The 25,379-nt window shown below is 44.7% G+C and overlaps 1 protein-coding gene across 2 annotated transcripts; it reads left to right on the top strand.

Annotated features, from left to right (window-relative positions):
- The first annotated feature begins 15,057 nt into the window (after window positions 1–15,057).
- SOD3 (superoxide dismutase 3) lies at window positions 15,058–20,262 on the top strand. Of its 2 annotated transcripts, XM_033105653.1 has the most exons (3): window positions 15,077–15,198; window positions 16,672–16,779; window positions 18,857–20,262. In XM_033105653.1, exon 3 carries the CDS (start codon window positions 18,873–18,875, stop codon window positions 19,602–19,604), a length of 732 nt encoding a protein of 243 aa, XP_032961544.1. In that variant the 5' UTR covers window positions 15,077–15,198; window positions 16,672–16,779; window positions 18,857–18,872; the 3' UTR covers window positions 19,605–20,262. The 2 variants fall into 2 exon arrangements, with proteins under 2 accessions (XP_032961543.1, XP_032961544.1); XM_033105652.1 differs by lacking the exon at window positions 16,672–16,779 and having other exon boundaries at window positions 15,058–15,198; window positions 18,857–20,261.
- Window positions 20,263–25,379: the final 5,117 nt, after the last annotated feature.

Genomic DNA, 25,379 nt, shown 5'->3' with positions numbered 1-25,379 from the left:
CTCCTAAATAAATCTGCTGGGAAGACATTGGCACGGGCTACAGGCGAGCTGTGAGATAGGCAATTTGTTTGGTGCCTTTTCTTCTCTTCCTCGTGGTGTTCTAAGCATTAAAACTCCCCTGATTCTGCATTCCTTTTCACCTAATCTGGGTTTGGCCTGTGACTGCTCTGACCAATGGAATTCAGAGGAAGTGATGTTTGGGGCTTTCTGAGCCCAAGACACCTGTTGCAGTGCCTTGAGCCACCATGTCAGATGTCTGTGTGCTCCTGCTCTAGAACAGGGCCACATGGAGAGGTCTTGGAGTAGGTGTTGTCACATGGAGAATGGCCACCTGGAGAAATACCTGAGGCTCACGTGTCCAGCCCAGTGGCAGCCCCACCTGCCCACTAACTGCAAGGAAAACAAAACAAAACAAAAAAAACAAGCGAGACCAGTAGAAGAATTGGCAGTCAATCCCAGGCAACTCACTGTCATATCGACCCCTGAGTTATAATTACATGGTGGTTGTTTTTCGTCCCTAAGCTTGAGGTAGATACTGCAAGGCAATCATCAAACACCTCCTCTCTGCCCCTCCCGTTATGACGTCCCTGTTCACCCCCTCTTGACCACCTCTCTCTGCATTACCAAGATATCTCTTAACATATTTGGGGAAATTACCTACATATGTTCTCATGTGTTCATGGAAGAAGAAGGCCTCCCTCTATTTCTTGGCAAGATAATCATATTCACTGGGATTTTTGGAGAGGAAACTGCAGACTTCTTTGTCTAAGCAAAGAGAGGGAGAGACTAAGTTGTTTCTCAACTTTTCTTGCTCTTGCATCCTCCCTGTGTAAAAACAAGACCACCACCTACCTCCATGGGGTTAAAGAACAAAGCCCTCTGCTTAGCGGCTGGTGTTGCTGGCTGGGGAAAGGGACGCGAGTCATTGCTTTTAATTATGCTGCACTGGACATTTCCCTAAGGTTTAGAAAGTCAGCGGTGGCTCTCTAAAGGGATGTTTTTCCCAAGCACTACTCAACTCGCAAGCTTTTCTGTTCCTGTCAAAAGGCGCAGATAACAAAATTGCTTCCACTCCTGCAGCGAAGACTAGAGCTTGCTCAGAACAGAGAGAGGTAGAAAATAGCCCCACAGCTCTGATGGAGAGAAAGCAAAACAAGGCTTTTTGAGAGCACATTGGAGGAACATTTACACAGACTTGTGCAGTAGCCTAAGCACTAGCAAAGCTACAGTTATAGCAGTATTGTTGACAAGACTCGGTAGTTTGAGCTTAGAAAACTTACATTGAATAAATAAATGGTTTGATGATGGATGAGTGGATGGGTGGAAGGATGGATGGATGGATGGATGGATGGATGGATGGATGGATATCTATGGTGGCCAGAGAGAGTACAATTTGCCCACCACCTCTGCTAGAGGGGAAAACAACCATTTGTCATTGTGGGACCCAAAGCAGATCTGTGAATGGCACAGAACCAGGATGAGGAGAGATGAAGAAGATCTGGGAGAAACATTTCCCTTAGCTGCACCTGGTAAGGTTTGCATCACTCCCTTCAGATAAGGAAAATAAATACAAGACATTATTTTTGTATCTAGTTTGGGGTCTCTTTATTCATGCTTAAGTCAACTGTCAGCGTTAATTCCATGAATGAGGTTAGTCCTTCTCATCTCCTCATTTTGCTGTCTTTATAAAATCCCAGATTAAAGAACCTCCTTAGTTTCTTAAAGGACTACAGATAAATATCTGAACTAGTGTGGCAGGCTTTGCTAGCTGCCTACCTAATAAACATTCTCTCTTCCTCCTTAATAAGGAAAATTCAATTTTGTGCGGGTAGCAATATGTTAAGCTGACACCACTTGCTCTGCCACATTCTCATGAGTCTAGGGATGCCCTGTGATACATTTCTGGCCATGAGACATACATTGAAGTCGTCTCGGAAATCGGGTTCTGCTGCTTGCCCTCTTTCTTCTTCCTGCCTGACATGAGGCGCCACATATGGAGCTGTAAAAACCAACTTGCAGCCATGAGGCAACAAGCATAAGGTCAGAAGTCTACACACCGATGATGATGGAAAGAAAGATGGAAAGGCCCTGAGCCCTGATGGTATGATGGAGCCCCCGCAACAGCTGTAGACTTTTTGTTCCATGTGGCAAACATCTAAGTGTTTAAGCACCTTTTTATCATATTTCATGTTATTCGCAGCCCATAGTATTCCTGACAGTTACGCTTAGATTGATCCAATTGAAAATTGCAGTCTGGGTTCTAGTGCCCAGAGTAGGTAAAGGAAAAAGCATTTTTTACTGAACATTGCCTGAATAAAGGCCAGTTTCTTCCAGGGGATGGCACATTGTGTTAGTCTGGCTACAAATGAAAGAAACCCTTGACTTGCACTAATTTGGATAACAGATCACAGAGTGGGAAGTCCAGAGGTAAAAAAAAGATGTGGTCACAGAACCATCACAGCCTCAGGGACCCAGGTTTTTACATCTCTCTGCATGGCCACCTTTGGGAAACCCCATGTGCTAATTGAACTGGATTCATCAGGAACTTTCCTTGGTGACTCTCTGAATCCTGTTGGGTAGACTTAGATACCTTAGCAAACTGTATACCTTTTAGAAAGAAAAGCAGGGATCAAAAATCATACGAAGCCAGTAGTGTCTACGACACACTTTGCAAAATGTGGAAAGTCCCGAATTACAAAGCAATGATGATTCTACTAGCTGAGCCCTAACTTTGGGTTGAACACTTTCTGGCTGCCACTTGAAAAAGGAGGGGTTGTTTTCTTGTCCATTCAACTAACATTTATGGCTTCCAACTGAATGGTCTAATTCATTCATCCTATTTGACTGATCTCATAACAGGAAGCAATTAAAGTGTCCCAAGGGACCAAGTAGCCTGCTTATAAAAATGGAATATTTAAATAAACAAACAATTCCTCCCTTCTTTTCCTCCCAATGAAGCCACATTCACTGTACAACAAGGTGGTGCTGAAATAAGTCCAAACTCTGTTTAAATGGAAAGAAAGAGATTCCAAAGTCTGTTTAATAACAAGACAAGTCATGGACACTTATTAGAAATAGTCTGTTTTTCAGTGTGGAGCTAATGTTCTTAGGAATTTTAAGAACCAGTGCCTCTCTGGGAATACATGTGAAAAGTGAGTGACAGGATCATGTGATGTGTAGGCAGCTTCAAAGGAGTTAATTTCTCCACAGAACACTCATCGGCTTGCACATAATCCACCGTGGTATTCACTTGGCATACACAGGGGAGAACAATTTGTAGTGCCAGGAAGCACCTGCCAGACGTACAGAACGAGGACAAAAACAGAGCAGCACCTGTGTTTTCCTTTGGGGGCCCATGTCTTTCCCTCTCTCACAAGTGGCTCTGGTGGTGCTGACCTCACTCCTGGTTATAGGGGTGGGTCTGTGACAGAATTGTAGTCCATCCTCATTGATGTGGTCGTTTGTTCAAATACGGGAACATGACCCAACTAGGTTCTGTGAGACTCAACCTGAGACTTCGGTTGGAATTATTAGGGGTTGTAGAGCTACTGGAATATAAAATCCTGGACTTTCCAGTAAAATCCCTTCTTTGCTGAAATTGGCATGAGTGGCATTTCTGTCACTTGCAACCTAAGGAGATCTAGTTAATACAGAAACAAAATGTACAAGTATCTTGAGTCCTGAAGAGTCACCTGTGATGATATAAAGAAATTTATTTTGCATTCACAGCCATCTTTCCATCCCCACCCTGATACTTTTGTGTGTTTCCTAGCTCAATTTAGAAAGTGAGTTATCCTCACAAATAAACAATAAAAGCAGAAAATGTGGTGGTTACTATATGCCAAACATTTTGCTGGTTACTTTTACATACATATACTGTATTTCCCCCAAAATAAGACTTATTATATATATTATACCCAGTCTTATATTCAAATAAGACCGGGTCTTATATTAATATTTGCTCCAAACGACGCATTAGAGCTGATGGTCTGGCTAGGTCTTATTTTTGGGGAAACATGGTATCATTTAATCCTTACACAATTACTGTCCCTGTTTCTACATGCGAGAGCCCTGAGGCTTAGAGTGAATAACTGCTATGAGGGGACTGTTGAGTTAGTTAGCCTGAGGTCAGGAGGAGTGCTCTCCACTCTCGCGGTCCCCATCAATTGTCAACTGCCCAGCACTTGTCTTAAGGATAGTTTAGAACCTCAGTAAAACAACCATCCCAGCAATGAATAAGAGAGCCTATTCTGTTTACTCTAGAATACTTGCTCCTTAGAGGTCTGATCTCAATCTCTGCAAGACTGATTTTAAGGAGCAACAATACAAAATACAACATTCCATTTAGATGACCTTGCCTGGAAAGAATTTGAACTTGAGGTTATCCTCACACCAATGAGGTCAGCTCAACAGCTGTCAACCTTGTTATTCTGCTAATGTTTGCAAATGACTCTGCTTTTCAAATCTATTGAAGTACAATTTATCAGCCACATCATGCATGATCTTTGACAAGTGTAAACTCTCATGTCAGCATCCCATGTTCAATGTATAGAACACTTCCATCATCCTAGAAAGATTTCTCATGTCCCTTTGCAGCTAATTCTAACACACCTGCACAACCGGTGCCTCTTCACCTCCATCCTAGGAAGCCATTGTTCTGATTTCTATTACAATGGATTTTTTTTCACCCGTTCTGCAACTTCATGTGAATAAAGTCATATAATATGTACTGCTCTGTGTCTGGCTTCTTTCACTCAGGGTAATATTGTTAAGATCCATTCATGCTATTTTATGTACCCGTAGTTTAGTCCTTCTTATTTATGAATAGTGTTCAGTTGTGGGACTATAACACAAATGATGTATTCACCTGCTGATGGACATCTGTGATGTTTCCAATGGGACTGTTATATATACTGAGAGTGCCAAAAAAATGTACATACATTTTAAGAAAGGAAAAAACTGTATTAAAATTGTAATACTCAATATATACCAATAACAAAAGATGAATACAAGTCATGTGTATACATTTTTTTGGCACCCCCGATATACAAAGCACACATGTATATTCTTATATAAATCTTATGTGGACATACATTTTCATTTCTCTCGAGTAAATCCCTGAGAATGAAATTATTGCATCACATGTTAAGTGTGTATTTAACTCTATAAGAAACTTCTGAACAGTTTTCCAAAGTGGTTACGCCATTTTCCACTCTCACCAGTAACATATGAGAGTTCTAGTTACTTCACATCCTTGCCAATATTTACATTCTTTTTCTTTTCAGCCAAGCATATTGATATAGAGTGACAATCAGTTGTGGTTTTTTTGCATTTTTTTGATGACCAATGAAGATACTTAATGACCATTTGTATGTCTTCTTTTGTGAAGTATTGGCTAAATTCTGTGATCCATTTAAAAAGTTGCATTGTAAGAGTTCTTTGTATATTCTGGATACAAGTCCTTTGACAGATATGTGTATTAAGAATATTTTCTCCCCATCGGTGGTTTACCCTTTCAGTTTTGTAAAGGTGTCATTAGAAGAGCAAACATTTTGACTTATGATGAAGTCCAGTTTGTCCATTTTTTCTTTTATGATTTATGCTTTTTGTATTAAATTAAACAATCTGTGCCTACTGAAGATTTATCTCCTACACTTGATTACTAAAGGTTTATAATAACTCTTGAAATTAGGTAGTATAAGTCCTCTATGTTTCTCAAATTATTTTAGCAATTCCATATTCTTTGATTTTCCATATACATTGTAGAATCGCCTCTTCAATTTCTATTAAAAAAAAAGGTCTGCTGGGATTGTAACTAAAACTGCATTGAATTTGAGAAAACTCGAATCCTAATGATATTGAATTTTAAAATCAATGAATATGAAACACCTCTCTGTTTTTTAGATATACTTTAATAACTCTCAAAAAATTGTATTTTTTTAAATTTTGTAATTTTTAAGTGCAGAGGTTTATGTTCATGAGAGACTGATCTATCAGAATTTTGGTTTAAGAGTTTAGCCTCAAAATAGAGAATAATTTTCTCCTCTATTGTCTGAAAATGTTTGGATAAGTTTGACATTACTTCTTTCTTAAATATTTGATAACTGTTTGGTAAAATTCACCTGTGAACCCATCTGGACCTACAATTTTTGTGTGTGTGGGAAGAATGTTTTAAATTACAAAATTGATTTAAAAAATATATAAAACCATTTAAACTATTTTTATTGTGTCACTTTTCACAAGTTATGTTTTTAAAGAATTTTTCTATTTCATCTTAGCTATTGAATTTATAAACATAAATTTGTCCAAAATATTTAGTTATCCTGATGGTAGCTATAAGATATGATGTGCCTTCTTTCATTTTTCATGTTAGTAATTTGGATTTCTCTTTTATTAGTCTTGTTAGAGCTTTATCAATTTTATTAATCTTTCCAAAGAATCCACCTTGACTTTAATTTCTGTAATATTTATCTGTTCTCAACTTTATTGGTTTATGATTTTTATTATTTCTTTCCTTCTACTTACATTGGGTTTAATTTGCTGTTATTTTTCTAGCTTCTTAACATGTCAACCTTTCAATTTTTTAATATAGACATTTAAAATTATATATTTTCCCCTACTAACTGCTTTGGCTGTATCTCACAGGTTTTGATATGTTGTTTCCATTATGATTTACTTATAAATATTTTCTAATTTCCCTTATGGTTTCTTTTTTGACGCATGTTAATTTGGTCATTCTGGTGATGTACAGGAAAGGGATTGTTTAGTTGGGTATCATATAGTTGGGTATTTTTCTGGCTATCTCATTGCTCTTGATTTCTATTTCTATTTCATTGCAATCAGATGACATAGTGTATAAGGCTTTAACCTTTTTAAATTTCATGAGACCAAGATAGAATAAAATACAGTCTATCTTGGTGAACACTTTATGAAAACTTAAAAGAATATTTATTCTGCAATTTTGGGGAAAATATCATTTCAGTCATATTGGTTGATAGAGTTCAAATAATCTATATGTATACTTACTGATGTTTTGCCTATTTCTTCTATCAATTAATAAGAGGGTATGTTAAAAATGTCCAACTACAATTATGAATTTGTTTATTTCTCTCTTTAGTTGTGTAAGTTTTTGTTTAATATATTCTAAAGTCTTGTTAGTGGGTGTATAAACATTTAGAATTATTGTTTTCCTGATAAATGTGCCTTTTATCATTGTGAAATGTCCAGTTGCTGTCACTATCTACAGCAATTATCTTTGTCTTGATATCTACTTTGTCTGATATTAATATAATCATGCTTATCTTATGCTTACTTGTTTGCATGGTAAATCTTTTTTCATCCTTTTACTGCCAATCTGTCTGTCTTTATATTTGATATGTATCTTTTATAGGCAGCAAATAACACTACTCAGCCATCATTGAAATAATGAGAGATATCACATAGAAATCTGAGTCTCTGACCTCTTTTGAGAAATAGAAGATCTGGCAATAATAGGCTGTGATCCCATATGGTAACATATGGTTGAGCATCTGGTGCTCCTTATAGATTTGGCATGTTCTCTGCTGTTCCTACTCTTCTCCATTGTTTCCCAGGCATGGGGGGCTGAATTGCCACTTTTCAATGGGTTGTTGTTCTCACAGGAGAGATATATTTCTTCAGGTAAGTATCTCCACTAAAATGGGAAAACAAAATGTAGATAAGAGGCTGTGTGTTTAAAGACAAAATGGAGGCGACATATACCTGGCCCATTTTATTCATTATGTGACCTGTTTGGCCTCCATAGGCATTTGAGCTTCAATTTCTGTTGTAGTAAATATTCAAGTTCTGTTTGAGATTTTATAACTTTGAGAGTTAGAATTCAAAAAAGAGAGGATGGTTTCAGCCCGTGCATAGGCATGTTCTTTTATAAATGGCTGTTCTGTCCTTGTAAATGCATTTTTAAAACAATTTCAAGTCTATACTGGTGTTTATATAATGAATACATGCTCACAAATGAAAATTTAACTTTATTCTGATAAATAATACCCAACCAGAATCAAGGATCTGATTAGTAAAACATTTATCCATAAGAAAAATAAAATAAGTTGAGCCAATAATTAGATTCCATCTCTTCTGGTCTGGCTTTTGAGGGAAATAGGCCAATGAGAAATAAACTCCTGCTTCTCATGTAAGTTTTGTGGAGAGAGACCAGTGTGAAAAATTTCTTGTGCTTAGATAGACAGAACTTGGGAGAAACATTTAAAAAGTTCCATGCCTTGGATAGGCCTTGGATGGGGCTCCCAGCAGTTCCTATTACATCCCCTTTGGGAGGAGGATATCCAAAGACTAAGTCCTATTCCTGTGTTCTCTCCAGGAAGGGCAAGGTGGCATCCTGCACAGCTGGGTCAGGGCCTAGAGCACACTGAGGAACTGATCACTTTATAAGATTGCTCCAAAATTCTATGAAAAGCTATTCAAAATGTACTACTAGGGCCATTGCACAGAACCTCTAATCTTCTGTTGCCGCTGCTCTGTGGCTTCCCTCTCTGGGGAGCCTTGGTGGGTGATGGTGATTTAGAGGCTGTGGTGGGAGTTGTGGTTCATTCCACTTCAGACATCAGTTAAGAATGGCCAGAACCATACTGGACTCATTTTCTGTGTGCGACACTTGGCTGCTTTCCTGACTCTTTCATTCCCTGGGCCTTGAATCTGAACCTTTTGAATCCTGTAAGTATTTAGACTTCCTAATTCATTTTCTAAAATAGAGGCTGAGTCAAAAGACCTCTCTTTCCCTTCTAGTCTCTTCCAGCAACAATTTTCCATAATCTTAGGAGTAGAGAATGTTCTATCACCTCTGTCCCTAGACTCTATTCTCTACATGTTGTGATGCTTGTGTATTTTTCACATGTCCCCTGGGGTTTTTCTGCCCAGGTTTTCTGTTCATCTGGTCATTCTGGTGGTGTACAGGAAAGGGACTGAGCCGAGCTGGTTATCTGAGTAGGGAGAGTGTTTCCTCATTATGGTGACGTTGCAAGGTATGTGTGTGAGGGGATCAGCAGGGGGAAGGTAAAGGGATGGTCAGTGGAGCCTCAGAACTGATGAAGTACAAGGTCACCAACCTGAAGACTCAAGTCCTTCCTCTACACCTAACAGGTGTGACACTGGACAAGTCAATTAAGCACTGTGGGTCTCAGTTTCCTCACCTGTAAAATATGGGAGTGACATTGGGGAGGATGCTATGGTCCCTCATATATAGGTCTCTCCAGGTAGACTATGAAATGCTCACGGTGAGGACATGCTTTCCTCATCTTCATAGTCACAATGCCCAGGACAGGGTCTGGAACATAACTGTATCCATTAGGCATACACTTGGCTGTAAGTAACAGAAACCCACTAACAGTGGGACACACTGAGATTTTCTCCTATTACGAGATTAGAGCTGAACTGCTGTTGGCACGTTTTTCCCCTTTAGTTTTAATTTGTTTTTTCAATGAAGTTTTTGAGGACCCAGGATCTTTTCATCTTTCCCCTCCTCCATCCTATACATGTTGTTTTTTTGTTCTCATTCTTGTTAACTCATAGTCTCCAGGTGGTTGCCATATTGCTAGCCTTTCAAGTCCTGTTTAAGGGCAAAAGGAAGGGGAAAGAGGTGGCACCAACCCTTTATGTCCCTTTTCTAAGGAAAGTAAAAGAAAGCCACATCAAGTTATGTCTCATTGGTTATAACTAGATCATGTGATCACCACTAGCTGAAAGTGATCCTGGGAAAGCATGTCTGGCTCCCTAGCTTCTATAGTGCGATGCAGCAAGAAGAGGGGTAGATGTGGTTATGGGCTTAACAGATATTTTAAAATAAATATGACTAGAAAGTAAGCTGAAAATGCTTCTTTTCTCAAGTGGAATGTACCATGCAATTATTTTGAGGAAATCAGCACTACACTGGATATGCTTTTAGGTGACTCATACTGCTATCTTGTTTTTATATGGTAGAGCAGGAATGACTCAAGCTTTCTTTGCCAAGTACAGGAAGTAGCACTGAAAGTAGGGTCAAGGTCCATGAAAAACTTAGCTTGGAGGGATTTCACTCTAGTGTGTTCCTGAGAGAATAGACACTTTACAAACACCCCCTTCCAGCCAGAAAAGGCATTGCTTTCATGTCCTACCATTGGTCATTCTCCTTACATAGCCAAGTGTAACCAGTTAAGAAGCTCCTGGTTCTGACTGGTTTTTAGTCCCTTCTGATTCAAACACATTGTCGTGACATTTGAACGGGAGGATGACATGTACATAGGGGAAAGGAAAATTGCCAGCATGTGAGATGGACACAGAAAGCAATCTCTTTTTCACTGAGGAAATGTACTAGTAACGCGAATGAAAAGGTGCATGCACATTGCCTAATAAGTACTTGGCTCACAAGAGGCATTTACTCAATGTTAGCTGTTATCACTTTATTATTATTAATAAGCATGATGCTTCTTTTCTCCCTGCCCATCTTGCCAAAAAGAATCTCTTTTTCCCCAGGTTATCCAGAGGTGTTTGGACAAAAACACAGGATCCAAGATTGAATCACGCAGTCCCCTGGCTCCACTTCCATACCCCAGGGGGTTTCTGGAAGAACCCTGGCCCAGCAAGACACACTTAAAGTTTTCTCGGGCATGTTTGAAGTACTCTAGTTGGGTAAACTGTCATCACGCAGAACCTAGCCTTTCCAGGAAGCAACCTGAAACCCTAAGTGCTGCTTTCACAAATTTTCTGCCTCATGGAAACCACTTTCGTTCTTGGTAGACATGAATTCTATCGGTTTTCTGAACACAATGAAAAGGAAGCTGTTTACAACTGTATAAAAGAAGTACAAAGTCCTCTAGTGGAGATCTCTTCTACATAGATAGGAGTATTTTTGACTGTCTCTTTTAATACAGCTGCTTTACAATACTCAGTGGATTTTCTGTCGTATCATACTTTCACAGATATACAGTGGTTCAGTGCGAGGCAGTCACTGAGGTTACAGAGATAAATACGGTGTGTAGACTTACCTGTTTCTTTTTTTTTCTTTTATCTCCTCTTTAGGCTGCAAGGTAGTGAAATGTAATGATTATAGGGCTGGGATTGGGAACCGGAGAGGCTTGAGTTTAAATCTTGATTTTGCTATTTTCTAGCTCTGCATCTTTGGGCCCATTACTTATTCTTTCTGAACCTCATTTCCTTTTCTACAGAGTGAACAAAGTAAGAGCCATACCCCAAAAACATTGCAAGCACTAAATAAAATACTAGACGAGAAAGTGTTTTGTAAAGTGTTAGGTTGCCAGTTCAGAAAACCCAACCCAAACAACTTAAACAAAATGAGAATGTATTGACTCTCCTAATGAAGAGTTAGAGCTTCAGGTATGGCTAGATCCAGGGCTCAAACATTGCCCATCAGGTCCAGATTTCACCCTACTTTTATTCTGCTTCCCTCCACATTGGCCCTATCCTCAGACAGGTTCTCCCTTAGTGGGCAAAGGTGGCTGTAAGAACTCCAGTCTTCTTCGTTCAGTTCAAGTCCAGGGGGAAAGAGAGGATACCTCTCTTCCAACAGTCCCAGCAAAAGTGTCACTGCATTTCACTGGCTCTGAGTGGGCTATCCTGGATCCAATGCAACATTGTGATTGGTCACAAGCCCACCTCTGGAGCAAGGGGTGGAGTCAATCCCCCCTACATGGGCTGAAAGTGCGTGGTTTCCAAGAAGGACACTGGGGTGCTACTACAAAGGAAGGGGGCATGGATGTTGCTAGGGGTGAGAAAAAAGGCGAATTTCCTCTAGAAGGCTATAAAAATGACAGTGAATACGGACTTTGTCATGCAGGCTGTCATGTGGGTTCTCTGGTCCCACTCCCTGCATAAGAACGCAGGATATGGTGAAGTCAAACTGGAACACACATGGAGCCATAGATAGGGGAGTCACACCACTATAGTCTCGCTGGCGGCTGGGTTGGAGACACAGGAAGCAGGAGCCACATGATCCGCAACCTGCCGTCCGCTTCTCTACCAACCAACCAACCCCACTTGCTAGCTGCAATCCGCCCTGCTAACTGCAATCTGCGCTTGCTAGTTCAGCCACCATCCACTGCTAGCATAGCCACGGCAGTTATATTAGTGGCCAATGGCTCACTGGTTACAGCTGACGGCCAAATAGCCACAGCTGATGGCCATCCAATCATAGTTGATGGCCATTTACTACCTGAGTGAGCACCTTTCCATGTGAGGCCGAGAGCCTGGAAACTGCACTCCTGGCTCTGTCCCCATACTCTACACCTATAAGGTCTCACCTCACAATCTACGTGACAAGTGTCTTCCGCGAGGGGCCCTGTGGGAGGAGCCTGGAAGTGAATTCAATATCCTGGACACAGCCAGGCTCTCCAGGCACAACCACGGTTTCTCAGGGCACCAGCAGTCCTTCCGGGCACAGCCAGACTTCCTGGGCACAGCCAGGGTCCTCAGGGCACCATGCTGGAACAATAATGGCTCACAGCCAAGGTGCTTACATATTCCCAACGGCGGCCAGTCGAGGCCCGAAAGCAAACATCCTCCTGCACCCCAACAAGGGGTCTTCCTGCACCAGCCTGACTGGTGGCTGGTCGAGACACAGGAAGCAAACATCTGCCAGTTCCAGTACATGGTTGTACCTTCCCAAGCAAACAGTCAAGCGGTCCATCAAATCAGGGATGGAAGGCAATTCCCCATAGTCCATAGTCATTCACCAGGGCTGTGCGCTGTCCCATCATTTGCTCTCTCTGCAGGGAGAGGGCTCCAAGTGCGCCCCAACCTGGGGGTGAGGGATGACCCTGACCTCACCCGCATCTCCCACGGAGGACTCAGCAAGCATTTCCTCCTGAGCTACAAGTCCTGCATCAGGGCTGCCTCAGCAAGCACCTCCCAGCCCACAGGGCTGCAACGACCTTCACTTTCTCCAGCCTATGCTAGTCGGAGAACCATCGACATCTTCCCACCCCTCCACAGAGGTCCAGCTCTCTGGCAGCTGCTCCTCCTGGTCTTCCTGAGACTGAGTATTCATACGCACAAACTGCTCCACCGCCCTTCAGAGAGCTTTGGCCGTCACCGTACCCTGCTCACTGCGCCATGTGTCATGCAGGGTGTCATGCGGGGTCTCTGGTCCTGCTCCCCGCACAAGAATGCAGGATATAGTGAGGTCAAAAAGGAACACCCACGGAGCCATAGGTAGGGGAGTCATACCACTATAGTCTCGCTGGCGGCTGGGTTGGAGACACAGGAAGTAGGAGCCACATGATCCGCAATCTGCTGTCCACTTCTCTGCCAACCAACCAATTTGCTAGCTGCAATCTGCCGTGCTAACTGTACCCCGCCACGCTAACTGCAATCTGCACTTGCTAGCTTAACCACGGCGGTTATATCAGTGGCTAATGGCTAACCGGTAACAGCTGATGGCCAACTAGTCATGGCTGACGGCCATCTACTACCTGAGCCAGCATCTTTCCATGCGAGGCCGAGAGCCTGGAAACTGCTTTCTGGGACTCTGGCCCCACAGACCTTGAAAGAAATAAAATTAGGTTAAATGAAGAAAGCACCACGTGATACGATGGTCAAGAACTTACATAAAATTATTATTTCAGGAACTGAGTGAAAATACAGATTTTTTGTTTTTTGATTGGATGAAAGATTCACAAAGAGGAAGCAGAATGTTGTGGGGTGGGGCCGGGGGGGAGGCAAGCATCTGGAACTCTGAAAAGTTGAGGAAAACTACACCCATCAGCAGAATGCAGAGGGGCAAGGATTGAGCAGATGAGGCTTCAGTGTTTCAACGAGCCAGATGGATGGATGGTGGGGCCACGCGGCTGGAGTCTCTGAGTTTCCAGAAGTCTCTGAGTTCCCAGAAGTCTCCAACTTATCTTCCAGAATGGCTGCCCCTGACAAAGATCTTTAGTTTGAGTTCTTCCTGCCAAGCACTGGTTCCCAAACCTGGCTGCTCACTAGAATGACCAGCTTTTTAAAAAGATAATTCCAGGAAGCTGCTGCTGGCAACTGACTCACTCAGCCTGGGGTGGGGCTCAGCAATCTGGATTTTGAACAAGCTTGTCTGTGGCCAGGACTAGTGTTTGGGTCTCTAGGGGCCCCATCCATCCCTCCCCAGCTGCACTCCCCACTCCGTACTGGATGGATCTGTTGACACTGCTGTTCCTTCTCCAGAGTATGAACCCCTAGAAGAGAAGGACTCGTGCAGCTTTGGGTACCCGGCACACGGCGCAGTACCTGGCGTGGACTAGCACCCACTAAATGTTTGTGTAAGGAAGGCTGGAGGACACACAGGCAGGCAGGCAGGCTGCCTTTTCCCATGTGGGATTTTCTGGGAAAGAAAAGCTATTTCTGGCAGAAGCTGCTGTGAATGAGCAAAGATCATGGCAGCAAAAGAAGAAATGCCACTGGGGAAGGAATTGGCTCAAGATTCCCTCAGACCACATACTCTTTAAAAAGACTCCACCTTAACTTTAGTAAGTGACAACAACGGTGATGACGGCGATTTATGACAGCCTCCGTTGGCCAGGGACCAGTTAGCATTAGATCCTCGTTTTACAGATGGGGAAAGAGACTCACAGGGGGCGGGTCAGGAGCTCCCCAGGAGGAGAGGACACAGCTGGGAGTCTGCAGCCTGACTGTGCAGCTGCTACCCCACCCACCTCTTACGCCTCACAGGTGTGGCAGCACGGTTCTGAGAAAACATCAAGCATATCTGTCAGGAGCCCATTTGCATCGTAGAAGCATCCAGCAAAAATAAGTCAAGAGTTGAGCAAATCGGGGGAGAGCAAAGGGCCTCTCAAGAAAGAACCCATTGTATACCTCTCCAAATAGGCTATTTTCTGTCTAGTTTTTATTCCCCTGCTACTGCATGCTGAAGGTCACTGGCTACGTCTGCACAAACTGGTGAAGTCACCACAAGGAATAGTTGGCCTGGGAACCCGGGGCTGAGGGAGGAGGAGACAGGGGAAAAGGGTGTGAGGCAATTCGACAAGGGCCAGCCTGGCCTGCTTTCCCTCCCGAACTGGCCCAATCACCTTCTTTCCTCAGGGTGACCACTCCCCTGGGCTGGCTTTGTCACACAGCCACAACAGCCAAGCCTCAGGAGTCAGCCTGCATTCCTGCAACCGACTGGCTGGGTCCTGCTCCCCATTTCTCAGGCGGCAAAGCTCTCTTGGAAGAGCTGGAAAGGTGGGTGCCAAGTTGAGGTTCATTTCGTTTTCTCAGCGTGTGCTTATTATAAATTTGAAACCAGGGTGGGGCATTGGGCCCGTTCTTGGAAAAGTATTTGATCATCTTCTTGAGAGAGAAACACACTGAATGATGGAGCCCGGCTCCTCCAAGGGGATGAGTGGAGAGGTGGAAAAGGGGTGAGGAAGGCCACGGGGAGACACAACTGTTCTTCTCTGGACCTGCAAAGGCCAGCCTGAGACGACTTTAGTGTTAGGAAGAGAAATCTGAGGGAGGAAGGCTGCCCTTTCTGGATGTTGCATGGTTCGGGAGGCAGGAGCTACTGAAGAAAGCCACCTGCTTAGGGGAGGCACAGAGGGAAGGGCCTGGCAGCTCAGGCTCACAGACAGGCTCCTTCTAGGAGTGAGCCAAGGAATTAGAACACACCAGACGTCAGGAGAGCTGCCACCTTCCCAGATCCAGACCCGGGAAGGAGGCACACACTTGGTGACCTCCTTTGTCCCCTTTCTCTAATCATCTTTCTTGCCCTCCAGAGCAGGCACACAGCAGGCCCTGAAAAAAACCACTTGGGCATCCACAGGTCAAACTAAGGGGGAGACGGTCCAAGGAGGATGAGCCTTATGCAGGCCGGCCTCAAGGGACAAAAGCCAAAGGTTTAAGAAACAAGGAGTCAGAGTATACCTGGGGTTCAGGAAGAATTTTCTTTTTGTTAAAAGAAAAACATCTCCATAACATGTTAATTATTACCCAAGCGTTACTGAAAATGAACAGTATGTTTTCAAGGAAGAACTTTCCAGTGGGCAGAGGACTCCTGAAGAGCAGGACTGCCTCAGAAAGAAGGGGGTGGTCCCTGATGATGGGAAGCTTGAGGCCCAGGCCTGGCAGGGATGGTCCCCATTCCTGTAGCCAGTTCCTGGGGCTTCAGCGTGGTAAGCCACACCAGGCCATGTCAGAAGTGGTTCCCTTGATGTCACTTTCTGGGCTTCTCCTCCTACCTGCCACTCTTTGGAGGCTTTCCTAGGCTTCTCCTCCTCCCATAGCTTCAATATCTCTTAGCTAATGGGCCTGAAATCTCTATCAGTAATTTATATCCAATCGCTAAGAAAAGAGCTGTCATTTACTGAGAACTTTCTAGGTACCAGACTTCTAGGTACAAGTGTCTTAAATGAGAGTTGTTCAGTGTGGGTTTGTAAGCCTGGGGCTTGGTTTCCAGTCTCTCTCTCAGCTGTTATTCAATGTGTAACTTTGGGCAAGACACTCGCCTCTCTGTGCCTTAGTTTCCCCACACTTCAGGATGGGGGTAACAATAATACCTACCCCACAGGGTTTTCGTGAGGCTCACGTGAATTAACACATGCCAAGTGCTTTTAACAGTACCTGGCACGTGTGTTCAATAAATATTAGTAATCCTAATTGTCTCTTCTAAGCCTCACAACAAGCCTCTAAGGGAAGTGTTATTATTCCTATTTGCAGATAAGGAAACTGAGGCGCAGAGGAGGTGGAGCCTGACTAGAGGTTGCAGTCCAGCATTTTCTCTGTTACTCTGCAATAAAAATAACAATCACAGCTAACCCTGAGAAAGTAAGTGGCAGTCAGGCTTTAGATCTAGGCAGCGAGCTTCAGAATCCATTCTTTTAATCATCCTACTAGATCGCCTTTCTGTAACGGTTATGGAAAGAACCAATACTCAATGCCGGCATTGACTTTTAGGATGGCACCTGCTTTGGGGTTGGAGAAGGCCTTGGAAAGTGCAGGTGACCATCAAACCAGTTCTTTGAAGGCAGCACTGATCCCTGTGGGCAGACTTAAAAATGTGAAAATAGCCTGGCATGTAATATCTTATTTGATCTGCACCATGATGCTTGGTGGTATTACTGGCCTTATTTCACAAGTAGGTGAAAGAGAGTCAGTCATTCCTTCTCTCACGATGTCTCAGTAATTGTATGGGCTTGAGATTTGAATCCCTAGCTGGGTTCCAGAATCTTTGATGGAGCTGTTTTTTGTTTTTCTTTTAAAAGTTCCAGCCCACTGAATCAGAATCCTTTAGGGCAGGGCCTGGGCTTCTGATTTTTAAGAACCGGAACCTGATTGATGTGCAGCCAACACGGAGAACCCTTCCCAGCTACATTGCCTCTTCCAAGTGCCACAGTCACATTTCCAACCATCTGCTGCACATCCCACCTGGACACTCACCAGCATCTCCTCCCTCTCCCTTCTTCTCAGGGCCCGAGGCCACCCTCCATGCACCCAGTCACCCCTGCTGGAAACTCAATCATCCTCAGCTGCTCCGCCTCCTTCCCTCCTGCCAGGTCACAATGTCTCCCCAACCCAGGCCCGCCTCTACCTCTCCTGCCTTCACCTTGGAAAAAGCCTTCATCATTCTGGCTTGGGTTACTGCAACAGCCTCCCAATTCATCTCCCTCTGACTGTCTCTATTTTTCCTTCTCTGTGTCTCCCTAGGCTATTTCCATCTCGTCTGTACTCTCCATCCACAAAGTCCAGCTCACATCCTCTTTCCTGCTAGACTTAAGGAACCAAATAAAAGCTATCTCATCACCTGCTTTTCTGCTTAAAAACTTCCACCACTGCAAGCCTCATAGCTAATATCCACACTTAGCACAGAAAAGCCCCTTGGTCCCTGGCTCAAAGTTCCCTCTTGATCTTCGACTCCTCCGGGGTGACACAGGCCATGTTCTAGCCATACTGAATTTCTCCTCTATCCCCAAAACAAACTGTGTCCTTTCACAGCCAGTGAACATGTCACGTTGTGCCTCCTGCCTGAAATGAGCTTCCAACCTGGCTTGGCTGAAAAACTCTTCCTTGTCTTAAAAACTCTTCCTTGTCTTGTGAGACTCAGCTCAAAAGTCACCTCCTCTGGGGAGCCTTCCTGGAGTTCCCCAGGGAGATGGACACTACTTACTCTGTCCTTCCCTAGTACAAGGCTCCATCTGCAATCACAGGATGGAACTGGAATGATTTGATGACATGTCTGTCCCTCAGTGAACTCCTCATTCAACAATCACATATTAAATGTCTCCTACTGCCAGGTGTAGGCCCAGGTGCTGGGGATACTAATGAATAAAACAGAATTTCTATCTTAAAGTCTACTGATCATGGCACAGAAGAGGGGATAGGGTACTTCAGAGACAGGGCACAGGGTGTACAAAGATCAAGAAGGCGGGGGCAGCAAGTCTTAGGCATGCCTGTAAGGGAGGATGCTTAAAGAGGGTGGCAGGGGATGAGGCCGGGAGATGAGCAGCGGGAGGAGATCTGTAAGGGCCATGAGATTTCCCCTCATGTGCCCTGAGACGCCTCCCCCCCACCCCCCCACCCCCACATCAATTGCCCTGAGACTTTCCAAGCATGAAGACAGGATTTGAGAGGACCACGATTAGATGTGTGGATCAGAATGATCCCTGCGAGTTTCTTGAGATTTTTCTGTCATCCATCTTTACGAGCACAGCCCTTAACACACTTCCTGGAACGCAGCAAGCCCTAGAGAAACGTGGGCGGAGAGAACAAGTGAATGCACGCTGGGCGCGGACGCCCCTCTGGCGGGGATGGGTTAGATCAGCGACCTGGGGTCGCTGAGATTTCCTGTCTCTGAAGACTAAGCCTAGCTCCGCCCTCGCCCCCCTCCCCCCGGGGGTGCCCGCAGGTGTCCGACTCCAACCATGCTGCCGCTGCTGTGTGCCTGCTTGCTCTTGGTGGCCCGCGCCTCTGGCGGCTCAGATGTATCATCCGACGCCCATTTCAATACGGAGGAGCACATCCGAGACATGCACGCCAAAGTGACGGAGATCTGGCAGGAGGTGACCGGGCGGCAGGCGGCGGGCGGGGGCGGCCCAGACGCCACACTCTACACCGCCTGCCACGTGCGGCCATCCGCCACTCTGGACGCCTCGGAACCCCAGGTGACCGGCCTCGTGCTGTTCCGGCAGCTGGCACCCGGCGCCCGGCTCGACGCCTTCTTTGAGCTGGAGGGCTTCCCCGCTGAGTCCAATGGCTCCAGCCACGCCATCCACGTGCACCAGTTCGGGGACATGAGCCAGGGCTGCGAGTCCACCGGGCCGCACTACAACCCGCTGGGGGTGCAGCACCCGCAGCACCCGGGCGACTTCGGCAACTTCCCCGTGCGGGACGGCAGCCTCTGGAAGTACCGCACCGGCCTCGCCGCCTCGCTCAGCGGCCCGCACTCGATCGTGGGCCGCGCCGTGGTGGTGCATGCGGGCGAGGACGACCTGGGCCGCGGCGGTAACCCGGCCAGCCTGGAGAACGGCAACGCGGGCCGTCGGCTGGCCTGCTGCGTGGTGGGCCTGAGCGGACCCGCGCCCTGGGCGCGCCAAGCGCTGGAGCACACGGAGCGCAAGAAGCGGCGGCGGGAGAGCGAGTGCAAGGCCGCCTGAGTGCACTCCACCCTGCGGGCGGCGGTAGAGCCCTGATGCTCCCCAGACCCCTTCCAGGCCCCGACACCCCTCCAAGCGCCCCAAGACCCCGACCCCACCTTGACTTTCTCCCTCTGCTCCCAGAGACACCTTCTGCCCTGGGGGTCTCTCACTTCTGCCATCGCTGAGATCTCCCCCCAAATTCCCTCCACCCTGAAGTCTCCAGCCATGTATGCTGAGATACCCTCCGTCTAGAGGGCAGCCCTCAAACCTTGTAGCCCCCACTCCGAGCTCTGAGGACCCGCAGAAGTACCTCCCCTACATATCTACCATATACCCCACCTACCCTGAGCGTCTCCTAGACTCTTGAGGTCCCTTTCTACCCTGACACCCCTACGGTCACCACAGGAGTCCTGAGATATCTCTATGCCCTAAGGACCCACCCCACCCTTTAGGATCCTCCTAGGTGCTCCTGAAGTTGCCTAGGGTCTTCCCCCCACCCCACAACCCCCCTGTGACTAATATGTGCCCGGCCCTTAGGCGCCCATGCCGAGTCTTCAGCTGTTTCTGGCCCTGGACACCCTGCGGAGAGCAGTTCCCTTTGGGGGTTGTTTGGCAATCTTCGTGTTGCACATTAAAAACTCAGCAACTCAGTACTGCATCAGGGCCTCGGTTACTTTATTTGTTTGTTTGAGACTTCTCTCCCGGGCTCAGTTACTATTTGGAAATAGCAAAGATATTTCCCAAATCCTGCTAAGACTTCTCCTTATCCTTCTCCCCAATTCTGCTGTCAACAATGTTTAGTCACTGATTGTCCTGAGAAGTGAGAAAAAAAAAATCAGCTTCCTGGGCTACATCCCAGAACTATGGAATCCAACAGGAGAGAGGGAAATCTATTTCCAATAAGCTTCTGGTGATTCCGATACTGGAGCCACTGGCCTGGCCTGAGGTGAGGGCCAACTTATCTGTGTCCTGTGGCTTCTCACGTCTGCCTCTCAGTGCAACCTCAGGTCCATTTTCCCAAATCGTGGACACAGCAGTGTCACTGGGCAAGTTACAGGGAGTTTGGTGTTGACATCTGAAGTTATCAGCCTTCTCCACAACCAGGACAATGCTTTCCTTCTTGACACGAAGGCAGTTGGAAGCAGAGGGGTCCTAAGGCAGGCTAATTTTGAGTGAAGGCTTGTTGGAGTTTTAGCCTATTTTTGAAAATTATACTCTATACACAGACTATGTCAGTTTTGGGTATCCACCTTCACTTGCTGAATAAAAGTATTCATAATAACTTTTTAACCTCCTGGGGCAGACCTACTTGTTAGCTGCCGCTTTTCTGCCCTGGTTACTTGGGGGCAGCTTCCATTTCTCCCAGACTCTTAAGGCAGTGAGTCAAACTGAACTTTAGTCAGAAACTCATCCCCAGTGGTTATTTTTACCTCTTACAGAGACTAACTTGTTGAGAAATCTTCACTTGAACCTGAGCAATAACCGGAGAAAAAGGCTATTGCCTGGTGACTTTGCTCCACAAGCAGGTTCCCACTAGTTTGAAACATTGACTTGAACCGTACAGGTCAGCACAAAAGGGAATTCTCAAACTGAGTCTTTAACTATCTTGATCTCAAATAGATATGTTTGCCTATCACCACAATTAAAAGTTGTGAAACAAGGCAGCAATTACATAGGGACACACAATGGAGAGGAATAAAATACCAAACGTGCCGTCTTCGACTGTGCTGTCCAATTTACAGGTTAATTCAAGATCACCAAGGGAGGTATGGACTTATTTTTCAGAAGGAGGCCGGTACTTTTCATCACTTATCTTCTGTCTTAGTCCATTTGGGCTGCTATCACAAAATACCACAGACTGGGCAGCTTAGAAATGACAGAAATTTATTTCACAGTTCTGGAGGCTGAGAGTTCTTGGGTGAGAGCCCTCTTTGGGGTTCCAAGCTGATGATTTTGCTGTATCCTCACATGATGGAAGGTGCGAGGGATCTCTCTGGAGCGTCTTTTATAAGCCACTTATCTCATTCATGAGGGCTCCCCCTGAAGACTTTGGGACCTCCCAAAGACCTCACTATCTACTGCCAACATCTTTGGGGGTTGGGATTTCAATATATAAATTTTTTTTGGGGGGAGGCACATTCAGACCATAGCACCTGTTCTTAGTTTCTTTCTTCACTACCTTCAGCCTTCCCCAAACGAAAGAGATACCCTAGCAGACCTACTCCTTTGTGTTCCGTCCATTAATGGGAATGGAATTGGGAAACCATTCTGTGGGGTTCCAGAGCCAAGAAAGAGCGAGGAAACAATAGAAGGACAAATTACAATTCAGTGTCAGGGCAAAGGAATACAGACAGCATAGTGGTTGACAGCTCAGGCTCAGTGGAAGGCCTGCTCGGAATCCCAGGTCTGCCAAACTTACAAGCTGTGTGACCTGAGCAATTTGCTTCACCTCTCTAGGCCTGGGTTCTCTCCTCTGTAAAATAAGACTATCCAATCGGATTATTGCGAGGATTAAATCAAGTGCTATTCATCAGAGGTGTATAGCATAGCAAGAAGACCTAAGGGACTAATAAGTGCCCAATGAATAACAATGGCGAAGGTCAGAAAAATACCTACGAATGGATTGGACTACCTTATAAGGTAGTGAGTGTCATGCAACTAGAAGGATTCAAGTAAAGAAATGGTTGCCACCTCTTAGGTTTGTAAGAAGGATTTCTGCATCCATTAAGAGGCTGGCTGAGAGAAACTCAGTGATCCCAGTTCTTGCGGGGAGGGGACTTCAGATGAAGAAAAGATTGTGGACCATAAAGGCAGGCATATGGTTCTTGGCACGGAACCTGATGTGTGCCCCCAAATGTGCCCTTTGGACCCCACTTGGCCCCTGGAGGCTATTTTTACCCCTCTCCTCTTACAAATCTATTTTGTTAATCTATTTACACTTGCTGTTTTGAGTTCCCAGCCAGCTTGCTAATCAGTTTGCCTATTTGACTCACAGGGTTTGCATTTGTCACTGAGACTTAAACACACACTTGTTTTGATTTCTTTTTGTAAAATTAGAAGCATTTGATGTAATGACTCTACCTAGACGCAGCTGGTAAAGTGAGAATAATGCTCAAGTTTGCACAGTTTAAACACAATGTAGACAATAATTAGAAATGCTATCTTTAGATGTTTAGGATAAGCTTTTTCTCAGAATTGCAGTGAATTTTTTCCGAGTGGGGCTTTTCAGTGCATATATATACAGAAACACTAAAAACGTAAGAAAATAGAGCAAATCAGTGAATGCTTTGGTCAACTTGAAAGACTGCAGGAAATAAACCAACTGATTTTAGATCTGGTGCTTTTGACTAAATACATAAAATCTTTACATTCTCCATAATTTTCATGACTAGCATATGATCTAATAATTTTAGGTAACAGATTGTAACTGTTAAGTTGCTACAATATGCTAGACGGAATGCTCAACCTATTCTTGGCCTTCAGTGACAGTGGAGAGAGAGAATGACCCAAATAATAAAGTTAATTAATCGTCTCTATCAGGAAAAATACCACATTTTTATGTCAGGTAGCTAAAATGATATAGTTATGACATATGATGATCGTAGACTCCAGTAAAACAAAGTCTACAAAGGAATAGAAGTTACTTCTTTCAACTAAAAAATAGCAGCTGGCTTGCTCTTTTTTTTTTTTCAGCCAATTGTTTTAAATTTAATAGGCTATCACTGGCCTCAACTAAGTTCCCAAAATATATTCCTAGGCTCACATAGATTCCAGAAAGTCAAATTTGTCAGTATTATGCAAACATTCCCCATGTATCTTAAAAAAAAAAAAATTCTCATTTAGTAAAAAGGTGGAATGAAATGTAAGGCAGCATATCAATATCTATCATTTTAAATTGCCTTCATGCTGTATCAACTTGTTTTATTTTTGTGAGCAATCATAATATCGAGAGACGGGTCCTTCTTAGTTTTTCTGCTTCTCATTTTTAATTAGATTGACTCCTGAGCTCTCTACTGCATCTCTCTGATCTTCAAATTTTTCTCTGTTCAGAAAGACATCTGGAAAAAGGGAATATATTAAAGTAGGGAGTTAAGGGGAATCCTTTAGCTTTTTGATATCCTAAGTTACCCTCAATATCATTAAGGAGGAAGATTGTTCTAAATGCAGGCTTCCACAATGAAAGTGGAGGGCAGAGGTAGAAGGTACTCAAATAGAGAACACTTTCAAAGAGAAGCTGGGTACCAAGCCATACACGGGGTTCCAGGAAAATGATCAAGCCAGGAGAAAGTCCCATTTTTTGGAGGAGCAGAAAATCAAAAGGGGCAAAGGCATGCTGTCATTTTAAAGAAGGGAGATCACTCCAAGGAACAAGTAGCTGGTCTTTGAAATTCCTTACAGAGGAGATTGAATCTTTTATGTTGCCTGGTGAATTGGGGTGCAAATGCTCCAGTAGGAAAAACACATCCGAAAATGCACTCCAACATGTGAACGACTGATACCAGAACCCCACTTTAGAACTTCACATCACGATAGTGGTGTGTGTGGGGGAGGAAGGGCACAGAAGCGGAACAATGATGGGAAAACGAATGTAGCTTATTTAAGATGGCCAGCTGGGAGGAGGTTCCAGCTCAGATTAAGCTGGATGCTCTCAGGCGCCTCTCTGCTAGAGACGTTTGGGGACTAGCTCTGCAGGGGAAGAAGAAAGGGGGAGGGGGAGAAGAAGGTGGGCAGAGGAGGCTCGGAAAGGAAAGGAGTTAGGGATGAGAAATGCCTGGTTTACAAAAACCAATCCATTTCCACAGGCCTTAATTAAAAGAACGACAAACACTCATATGTAAAAATACTCACCTAAAGGCTCTCAGGTACGGAGCAATCACAAGAAATGCAGTGTGTGCAAACAAGCTTTCATTAAGAGACCTGTCAGCTCTGTTTCATTTATCCAGACTGTTCTGCATTCTGCTGGCAACCGAGCTGGAAAAATAATGGAAGGACAGACACACTTGACGAGGTAAACAAAGGTGGGAATGTTCCAGCTACAAAATAGGACAGATGATAAAGAAGCCAGGGAAGAGGAGATGAGATGGCGTTTTTCTTAACTAACAAACCAACAAACAATGACGACCACCCCTCCCCCCAACTCCCCACTCATCAGTAACATAATATTCTGGCTTTTTAAGGGGAAACAAATCAAACAAAAACAGACATGTGGGGTTCCGAGACAATGCTGTTAGTGGCCTACTCAAATCTATTCCCACCCCTCCTACACTTCTCAAGACCTGATTTTGTTTTCATGTTCACCCTTCTAGAGTCTGCATGTCTAGGGACAGGGCCCCTCCCCAATTCAGAATGTGATCTTGATGAACCTCAATGTGTCACATAATTTCATCACCGTCGCCAGGGATTGGTTTAGACCTAGGCATGTGACAATTCTTACCAGTGACATGTGGCAAGAACTGGGTGTTTTGCACTTACACACACACACACACACACACACACACGTATGCCTGTGCACACACATGCGGGGAGAAACTTCCTTCTGCTTCTGAACACATGTGTGAGAGGTGATGCCTGGAACTGCTGCAGCCATCTTGTTCGCTTGAGGAAGTAGCCAACACTGAGGCGGGCAGAGCAGAAAGATGGAAACCCAGATTCTTCATGGATTTCTTGAATGAACCAGCCCTGGCTGGAACGCCCTACTTCTGAAGTTCTTGTTCTGCAATATGATTCATTTCCCTATTGCTTAAGTTTCTTAAAGTGTGAATTATCGCTGAGAATACCTGACACAGTGCTATC

This window comes from Rhinolophus ferrumequinum, chromosome 5 (assembly GCF_004115265.2).
Source record: "Rhinolophus ferrumequinum isolate MPI-CBG mRhiFer1 chromosome 5, mRhiFer1_v1.p, whole genome shotgun sequence".
Classification (NCBI taxonomy): Eukaryota; Metazoa; Chordata; class Mammalia; order Chiroptera; family Rhinolophidae; genus Rhinolophus; species Rhinolophus ferrumequinum.
Note: the sequence above shows the minus strand (reverse complement) of the source record. Positions and strands in the feature narration are given on the sequence as shown.